The 10,507-nt window shown below is 31.2% G+C and overlaps 1 protein-coding gene across 1 annotated transcript; it reads left to right on the forward strand.

Annotated features, from left to right (window-relative positions):
- The first annotated feature begins 8,227 nt into the window (after positions 1-8,227).
- LOC113380831 lies at positions 8,228-9,058 on the forward strand. Its single transcript, XM_026619905.1, has one exon. It carries the CDS (start codon positions 8,228-8,230, stop codon positions 9,056-9,058), a length of 831 nt encoding a protein of 276 aa, XP_026475690.1.
- Positions 9,059-10,507: the final 1,449 nt, after the last annotated feature.

A 10,507-nucleotide genomic window follows, 5' to 3' on the forward strand; every position in this document is an offset into this window, starting at 1 on the left:
TGTTCTAAAACCAATTGCCGTAACGCTTACTATATATGTCCGAGCCTAATTAAAAATGTACGAGAAAGCGTTGTGTTAGGTTCGGACGACATGATAAGCACTAGCGATTTTTTCCTTGATTAATATGTCGGTTAGTTATTCGTATTGGAAATTATATGCAACTGTCCTTAAGAGGCTAATAAATGCGTTTTACATCTAGTTTATGTTTATTGATAATCTCAAAACATATATAAAAATATTCTTACTTGAAATGCGATTTAAATTTACATATCTATTTGCACCACGTCCGTCGTTGAATATATATTTATTTCACCCCTGGTCTCCCCTAAAGTTCCTTACACCGGTCTCCGCCCTTTTCTCAGAAAATCTATGCATAACTATCAATTTAAGACACATGTCCCTTCGTAACGAGTCAATTTGCCCATTTGCTCACATTTGCCCAATTCGCACCCACATTCGAGACACACATTTACCCACAAATGGCTATTTTAGCAAACGGTTGCGACAATTTGCAAACAGATCAGTCGCCGACACACACGTTTCGGCCAAATTCGATTGTCCCTTCTTCAGGCGAAGGAAAAGGCAATTGTCTCGGCCTCTTGATTGGAGTGTCCCTTCGAAGGGCAGATTCGATAAGACGCATCTGTTATTTTGGATTTTGGATTTGAGGAGGAAATTAGCATGACAAGTAGCGAAAGGACAAAACAATACAATCTGAAGGTTGTATGTTCAGGTTGTTTTTATATTATACAAATATTATCAGGTACTTGGTGTGAATATTAACTAAGGAGAGATATTGAATTGAAACAAAAACAACGTCGAACAAGTTGAATCTATATGTGAAACAAAGAAAGGACTCTACTGACGAGCAAAGTTATATATTTTTACGTGAACAAATACTCGTTTGCTTATGAATAAAGTCTTTTTGCTCTTTATTATTTTGTTGCAGTGGCGTAACTATAGGGTGGCGTGGGTGGCAAAATGCCACCGGCCCCCGGCCCAAGGGGGCCCCGGTTCAAGAGGACGCGGCTCAAAAATATTGTTTCTACATTATACTCTAATACTTTATTTCATTTGAAAAGTATGTTTTTGTAAGAATCAGAGGCGTAACTACCGCCGTATCAGCCGTATCAAATATACGGCGCCCCCGAACCAGGGGGCCCCCAACGTCCGTAAGAAACATTAATAATATAAAAAAATCATGAAAAACGAATTAATCATGAAAACTTCGTTCAATCAAATTTAATGCCGTTAAAAAGTACGCGAGGAATGTAAGATTATTATTTTGAAGAGTTTTATTTTGTCCAGGCCACGGGGGCCCCAAATACGCGTAAAAATTAGTAAAATCTAACAAATTTTGGTTTTATTTCACTAATAACAAAAGTTAGAATAAACATGAACATTTTCTTCTAAATAAATTTAATTTCGAAAAAAAACCATGAGCGTGTAAGAATGTAAAAATATAATTTTAGAGTGTTGTGATTTTTTTTTAATATTTTCTTTAATATTTATGAAGCACTATAGTATGCAAATAATGACTAATAGAAAACTAACTTTTTATTGAGTCATTTCTTGAATAGATTATGCGAATTAAAAAATCAAAATTAATTTAGTAGTCTGTTCAAAAATTAGCAAAGGAATCGATTGTAAAGACTGTTTGTAAAAACAAAATATCAAACTCAACATGTAGCTTATAAAGCTAATTAAAAATTTAAAAAAAATTATGTTTGATTTTCAAAACAAAGCAGTAATTGTACTTCTAAATTATTAATTTTGACTTATAATTATTATTATTTTTATGTTTTTTTGTACTTATACATTTTAATTTTTTTTTAAATTTTTGTATACATACATTTTAAATAATTTCCTAATTTCAAACCATAAAATATGAGTAAGTCGAAGTAGATTTACTCATTTTCAATACAATTCATTACAAATCGTGGATATATATAACATTTAACACGTTGAAAAATTTCGAGTTTTTTTAAATTAAATTAAAACCACTTGATTTTACTGATAGGCGGGCCCCGGATGGCCTAGTTACGCCACTGGTGTGTGCGGATACAAATTTTCGTCGACGATTTCGGGACCACCGACCAACCGATTTAAATAATTCAAAAAACATTCGATTCGTACTGATAAGGAAACGTGCTGATTAGTTTTTGGCGGAGGCAGGTCTAGCCGTATAATAAACTGTAACACGGTTTTTAAGAGATCTGAGCGTCCGATTTTAAGAATTCAAAAAACATTTGACTTGTATTAACAAGGTGAAGAACTAATCAAATTTTCATGAAGGCAGGTCTAACGGTTTCGGAGATCTAGTAAAAAAAAGTAAAAAAAAAGCCATTTGGCGGTCAAAAATGATCATTAGACATATGCACATCAAATTATTAGATATTTTATAGAGATTTTAACAATAAGTATAAATTTTGTTTACATTCCTATGGGTTCCGTTCCAATGTTTAACCATTAGACGGCGACGCGGCGCTTCAATATTTTGTCTCTATGCAGTTAAAGCAGTACGATTGCTTTGAAAACATGTTCAGAATTTCCAAAATATTTCAAAATAAATTTTTCTCCAAAAAGTCTTTTTTTCAAAAAAAAGTAAATTTTTGTCAAAAATTTATAGTTTCTCAAAGATCTAATTTTTTCAGAGTAATTTTTTTCCAAAAATGTTAATCTTTTTAAAAAAAATAATTTTTGATTCGGGAAGTTCCAGGAATTTGCCTTAAATGTGCCTTAATTTTAAAATTAGTACAAAATTGGTTGCATTTTTACATCAAAAAAGATTTATTAATAGAAATCTCTTGACTATGTACTAATAAAATACATAATAGTAAACTTACATCTCTGAAATTATTTAGACATCGGTATCCAAAAAGTCACAGTGTAATTTTTTTATTAAGTTTTTAAGCACACTCACAATTATTTTCAGTGCATTTAAAGTACACAACCAATATCAAACACCATAACAATTGATTATATATAATTTCGTTTTATATATATATATATATATATATATATATATATATATACAGGGGCGTAACTACCGCCGTATCAGCCGTATCAATGATACGGGGCCCCCGGGCCCAGGGGGCCCCCAACGGGCGTTAACAGAAATTGAGAAAAACTTTTTATTTATTTCACAAACGACAAAGTCAAAAAATCAATTTATTATTATTGTCGGGACAACCTACATTGGTTGACAAGCGACGAACGAACAGCAGGGATTTCTTTTAATAAGTAATATTTTTTACAACTGACCCAAAATGGACAAGAAGCACAACATTTGGTACAGAACTAAAGACGTTAGAAAAAATACAATCATATGATAATTGCCAGAGTTAGTCGAAGGTTTTGTATATTGAAAGTGTTTTGGTTTAGTGGTGATTTGTGGAAAAGTGTTAGTGGTGATTTAAAGAAAACTAGCTGTAAGTGGAATTCTGTCTTAAGGCAATTAGGGCATCGTGCCTTAAGGCAAATTGCTGGAACTTCCCGTACCAAAAATTATTATTTTTTTTAAAAACGATTAACATTTTTGAAAAAAATTTACTTCGAAGAAATAAGATTTTTGAGAAACTATAAATTGGACAAAAAATTACTTTTTTTTGAAAAAAAATTGAAAAAATGACATATTTTGGAAGATCTGAACTTGTTTTTCAAAGCAATCGTACTGCTTTAACTGCATAGAGACAAAATATAAAGCGCGTAAGCGCGGCGTCGCTGTCTAACGGGTAAACATTGGTACGGAACCCATAGGAAAATAAACAAAATTTATACTTATTGTTAAAATCTCTATAAAATATCTGAAAATTTGATGTGCATATGTCTAATGATCATTTTTGACCGCCAAATGGCATTTTTTTTTACTTTTTTCGTTATATCTCCAAAACCGCTGGACCTGCCTTTATGAAAATTTGATCAATTCTTTATCTTGTCAATACAAGTAAAATGTTTTTTGAATTATTAAAATCGGACGCTCCGTTCTCTTAAAAACTGAGTTACCGTTTTCGGCACTTTTTGCGCCGTATCTCCGGAACGGCTAGACCTGCCTTCGCCAAAAACTAATCAGCACGTCTCTTTATCAATACGAATCGAATGTTTTTTAAATTATTCAAATCGGTTGATCCGTGTTCCCGAAATCGTCGACGAAAATTTGTATCCGCACATACATACACACACACACGCACACACACACACACACACACACATACATCCATTTTTTCTAAGGTATGCCAAAATGTTCAGAAACCTCTGAAACGTAAAGATATATAAAAATTTTCATTTTCGATTTTTTTGCGATTACTATAACTTACCCTACGGGAAGTTAACAATGAGTGAAAAGAAGAGAGATTACGTCAGCGGAGCTATGAAACGAAAAATTGAACAGAAAAAAGATGAAGTCATAAAAAAAGTGCCAAAAATTTCTTAAATCGAAAAATATACACTTTTTTGGCAATAGCATACAACGCTGGTCAATGCTAAATCAAGATTCTTCCGAGGAATATTTAGTATTTTTAAAAACAAGAGGCGGAAGATAACAAAGCGATTTTTCGATGAGTTATCACAAGACGAGAGAATTTTACACCCTGAATCATATTTTAAAGTAAACGTGTACTATTGCTGTTTAGATATTTTAATTTCTCAAACAAAACAAAGGTTCAGAATATTGCAATCGGAAAAACTCATGCCTTCTTCAAATGAAGAAATAATAATTGCTTCCAAAAAACTGACGTCAAAATACTGCAAATATCTATCAGGTAATCTTTGCGATCAATTGATAGCTCTAAAAACATGCTTAAACTCAGAAATCGAAAATATTCATGCCATTAAGGAACTCTCTAAATTATTATTAATAAAATTTAATAGTATTGCATCCAGTTTTCCGGATGTAATAACAGCTTGCATTTTATTCGTGACCCTTCAAGTTACAACCGAAACTGCTGAAAGGAGTTTTTCAAAATTAAAATTAATCAAAAATTACCTCAGAACATCAATAAAACAGGAACGTTTATCAGACCTGTCTCTATGGTCTATAGAAGCGCGGGGCTTCAACTAACACAGGAATGTGGCAACGAAATATGGCCCGAGAGAGCGATCTATATACTCTTCTTTTATCTATGCCTCGACCTCTACCGACAAACTGTTTGAGGTCCGATGAGAACCTCGCGAAGCCCTTAGTCATGGCCGGTAATCTCGGAACAAACATCTGTAATCTCGTTTTTAGTTCCCTCTCCCTCGTTTGGAGCGCTGGTAGCGCTACAAAATGGGCTAAAGAAAATATTCTAGAATCTAATATGGCGGAATAATATTTTAGTGTCAAAGTATCAAATGTTTGTTAAAAGTTTATAACAAATATCATGTCAAAGTGCGGTGTACAATAATGCGGAACATCAACAAATATGCGAAAATGGTGTATTTCCTGCAGAAAATGACGTAATATGTAAAATGATTAGTAAAATAACTGGATCCCGGGCTGAGCACTGATGGTGAGAACTTTTTTTTTTTTTTTAATAATTTTTACAACTGTCCTGAAACGGACAACAAGTAAAATATTTGACATGAAACTGAAGGCGTTGGCAAAATACAAATCATCTGACCATTGCCAGTGATTTGTCGAATGGACTTATCTATTGTTGATTAGTGCAGAAGAAATTTTCTTTTTAATCGGGCCCTGGTAGAGTTGAGATGGTGAGAACTAGACGTGTATATAGTTGGCAGACTCACATCTGCAGTGTTGCCATGTCTACAGTTTTAACTGTAGATGTTCAGTTTTTTGATAATGATCTCAGTTTTGCAGTTTTGGCCTCGAAATCTACAGTTTTTTGCTGAAGATACGAGCACTATTTATTTTTTTATGTTGAACTCAATAGTTGTTCTACTAAGTCAATTTCTATAAAACTAATATTGTTAAACCAGAGATAATGTTTATCCATTATTTTATTAGATGTGCGCTTGCTGTCAATGCAACGTACAACGACGTAACTAGCGGGGCAATGAACCGTTTCCTTTCCCGTTTCTCTCTCGTTAACGAGACAACATAAACCATTTTGTCGAAACTGATTTTAAATTTAAAAACCAACTGCCAGTTAGGTTGTCCAACGAAATAAAAATTCTTTCATTTTAGTATTTTTTATGAACTTATCTTTTGTAGGTTGAGATTTATGTTAATAATTCTTTCCACGTATATAATTATTTATAGTAAAAAATATTTATTTATTTAACTATCAGCTAGCTTTATATTGATTCGAAATTACCTTCAATAATTATAACATGACATGATGAATATTACTTATATTGAAATTTAACAATTACAAAATTAATAAAATAAACAATATATCGATAAACATTTTGGAATGGTGTTTAGGATAACTATAATAAAACTGTTTGTTTGAGATATCAATTGAATATATCCTATACAATTTTTTTAAAGAAAACCTTCAATGCTAAATTATGTAGATCGCCGGGATTACTTGGAAAATCTTATATCTGGCCCCATTGAGAATTACTAGTATTATAATCGCTTATTGTTAGGTAAAATATAATAAAACCTTTCAGAATGACTATAATAAAACTGTTTGAGATATCAATTGAATATTTCCTAAACACATTTTTTTAAGGAAAACCTTCAATGCTAAATTATGCAGATGGCCGGGCGTACGCTCATTGGAAAATCCTATAATCCCAAATGCGGATACACATTTGTCTTTTGTTAGCATTTTGGTAATTGTTAAATACATCATAAAATTTATCTTGCGTTTTTTTTTTGTAACAATATTTTCCTTCGTGGAATTATCAATTTTTGTTGTTATGATTACTTTTATAGATAAAGGGTTGAAAAGACTTCAGGAAATGATATAATTTTTGTAAATTTTTATGTACAAACAAATACTTGTCTTGGCCTTGTATATAAACCGCCCCTTAACCACTTAACGGTTGGGTTTTTTTTCGTGAAAAGTGATCTAAAAGAGCAGGTTTTTTTTATTGCGGATTTTAAAAGTTTAATTGATGTAATATGTGTTTCTGATAACATTTTTTTTATTTGATTTATTTTTGTTTAAAATTAAAAATATATATTATAATACTGATGACCGCTTTGATAGTTTTTTGTTATAAAATACAATGTACATACTTTTATATACTGAAATATATAGTCTTTGAATTGAATTGAATTGGACTACCTTTATTGTCTATGTATAAACTATTGTGTTATAATATGATAAATAATACGAAATTTTTATTTAATAACTTTTAAATTTTAATAATATCTATTTATCTAAAAATAATATAACAAATTTGTAAACAAATAAGAAAATTCAACAATATGTAATTATTAGAGCAAATATACGTGTAAAAACTCTAAAAGTTAAAAACAAAATAGATGGATTCTTGCCTAATTAGAGATAAAACACTCCAAAGTAATCTTCAATTGATTCCTATCAAAAATAACACAAACATATAACAATAACATGTCCCTTGATGGATATTCAGAAAGGCGGTTTTCACATGTTTATTTCTCATCTCAAAAGTCGTTAAAGATTGATTTATTATATATACAATTATTAATTGATCTGCACTTATCATATCTAAACTAAACATATCCCAACAACGGGCCATCGTAAGCCTTTTATCGCATAAAACATAAACATTAACTTTGGCGAACAGCGACAGTATAAGTTTGGAGATATATGAAGCAAAATCAGTTTGGAAGTGTTTAATGATTTGTCTTTTTTATATACATTCTGAAATTTATATATTGTATTTTTATATATATTACGCAGAGTGTTACTAGTGTTTCGGTATAAGTTAAATAAGTTGAATGTTGTTATAAGTTAAAAAGTTAAACTTTGTTATAAGTTGAATAAGTTTAATTTTGTTATAAGTTTAATAAGTTAATAGTGTAAGTTCAAATAGTTAAGAAAATGCATAGTTCTAGTCGTGATAATGTGTCAGATGTTGACAAATCCCCCGCAAGGAAGAGGAAAGTAGTGAGATACGAGCAAAAATTTATTGACTCTTGGCTCACTGACAAAAACTTTAGTGGATGGCTTACAAAAAGTAAAAAAGGGAATACATATTTTCACTGCTCTGCATGACTGTGATCGTAAATGCGGAATTCAAGAATTAACGCGACACAAAAATTCATCAAAACATCTAGAAAACAGTAAAAAAATACAAAAGCAACCGAAGCTTACGTCTTTACGTCTTTGCATCATCATCAAAATCAATGGAACCAAAGCAAATGGCAAAAACCGGCGAAATTAAATTAGCATGTTTTATTGCAGAACACAATCTTGGATTTAATGTTGCCTCACATCTGACAAATTTAGTAAAATCGGTGTGTCCGGATTCAAAAATTGCAGAACATTTGTCTATGAGCCGAACAAAAGCAAGATCTGTCATAGTAAATGTGACAGAAAAAACCTCTGAAGAAAAATTAAGAGAAAATGAATTTGCATTGCTGGTTGATGAGAGCACTGATAAGTCGGCCATCAAGCATTTGGCTTTAATAACCAGGATAGTCAATGCAAATTATGAAGTAGAAGATAAATTTCTAACTTTGATTGCAATCACCGACGGATCAGCAAAAGCTTTGCATACAAAAATTGTTGAATATTTTGAGGAGAAAGAAATTCCATATAAAAAAAATTTATTAGGATTTGCGTCTGATGGTGCTAATTTCATGTTTGGGGCGAATAACTCATTGGTCACTTATTTGAAGAATGATATTCCAAATCTTTTCACAATGAAGTGTATATGCCATTCATTTGCGCTTTGTGCATCCCACGCATGTGAAAAATTATCGAGAGGTCTTGAAGATTTTTGCCGTGAAGTTTTCAACCATATTCAAAATTCTCCTAAACGTATTGGTGATTTTAAAACTTTTCAGGCATTTACAAATATTAAACCGCATAAAATATTACACCCTGCACAAACCACATGGTTATCGTTAAACGATGTTGTGAAGCGATTGTTGGAACAACTTCCAGCGATAAAATTATATTTTCAATCTGCTGTCTCTTTACGGATCGTCTTCTTTCTGCACAAAGTATATTGACAAAAGCCATGGAACCGACAACAGAATTATATTTGGAATTCCTGCGATTTTCGCTGCCAATATTCGTGAATTTGAATAAAGAAATGCAGGCAAAAAAGCCAAAATTGTACATTTTATGTGATCAGATATTTACAGCATATGCGACAATTTTAGAATGCTTTATTCAACCGAAATATTTGGAATGTTCAAAAGAAGAATTGAATATGGTAAAAAATATTACAAATGCCAAACAACAAAAAGTATTGAATGTGGATATAAACGATTTGCGAATTCATTTACCTTTATTAGAAATTTATGTTGGAGGAATGATTCCAAATATAATTCGGGTGAAAAGGGAGTCTGAAGGATTGGACAATGATCGATTGCTGAATTTTTACACAAAATGTAAGGAGTTTTATATTGAGGCAGCAATCCAAATAAAGCAGAGATTTCCTTTCCACGATAAAGAACGGCAAGCACTAAAATGTTTGCAGATATTAAATCCACAAGTGATTGTAAATACTGATTTGAGACAAAACTTTACATCAATTTCGGAAATGTTATATTATTTTCCAAATATTTGCCCAAATAATATAACAGAAGTAGATAGAGAATGGAGGACTCTTAGAAATACGAATTTTGATTTTGATGAGACTGAGACGCCCAGTAAGGACCAATTTTGGAGACATGTATCAAAATTAAAACAAGGCGATGGATCAGAGACGTTTCCATTATTATCAATTTTAACAAGAAAACTTCTGTGTTTGCCGCACAGTACCGCAACGGTGGAACGCTTGTTTTCAAGCATAAATATAATGAAAACAAAGCTAAGAAATAAGTTATCAACTACGACTCTTAAAGGCACTTTACACACAAAGTCAGAAATTGAAAATTGTTATGAATTTAGTGTGAAAAGCGATCACTTAAGTAAGTTTAATCAGAAGATGTATGAATTCCAAAATAAAGATGAAGCGGAACACCAAGAAGACATTGACATTGAAAATGAGATGTCGGAAAGTTAAAAATGAATCCTACAAGAATATTATTTTTCTAAAGTTTTACCATTTCTAATTTTATATCAATTAATATAACCTTATGACTCTTTATACTCTTATACATTCAATGTTATGAAAATGCATATTTATTTATATTATCATATATCTTTTTGACTGTTAATACTCTTATACAATTATGCTTATTTATATATGTTAAGAAAATGCATAATTATTTATTTTATATTATGTTAATATTTACTAAAACTATGCTAATAACATGATTCTGCTAGTTTTTAATTACATTCTCAAAAATATTATATTCATTACCATCATTTAATAAAAAAAATATAAAACTGTAGATCTACAGTTTTTCAATATGACATTTGCAGTTTTCTACAGTTTTTTTCTGGCGTATCTACAGTTTTTCTCTATGGCGGACCTGGCAACACTGCTTGTCAGAAAAAAACTTGACTAG

This window comes from Ctenocephalides felis, unplaced genomic scaffold (genome assembly GCF_003426905.1).
Source record: "Ctenocephalides felis isolate EL2017-DRISC unplaced genomic scaffold, ASM342690v1 CF-g0.4_SCAFFOLD_02403, whole genome shotgun sequence".
Lineage (NCBI taxonomy): Eukaryota > Metazoa > Arthropoda > Insecta > Siphonaptera > Pulicidae > Ctenocephalides > Ctenocephalides felis.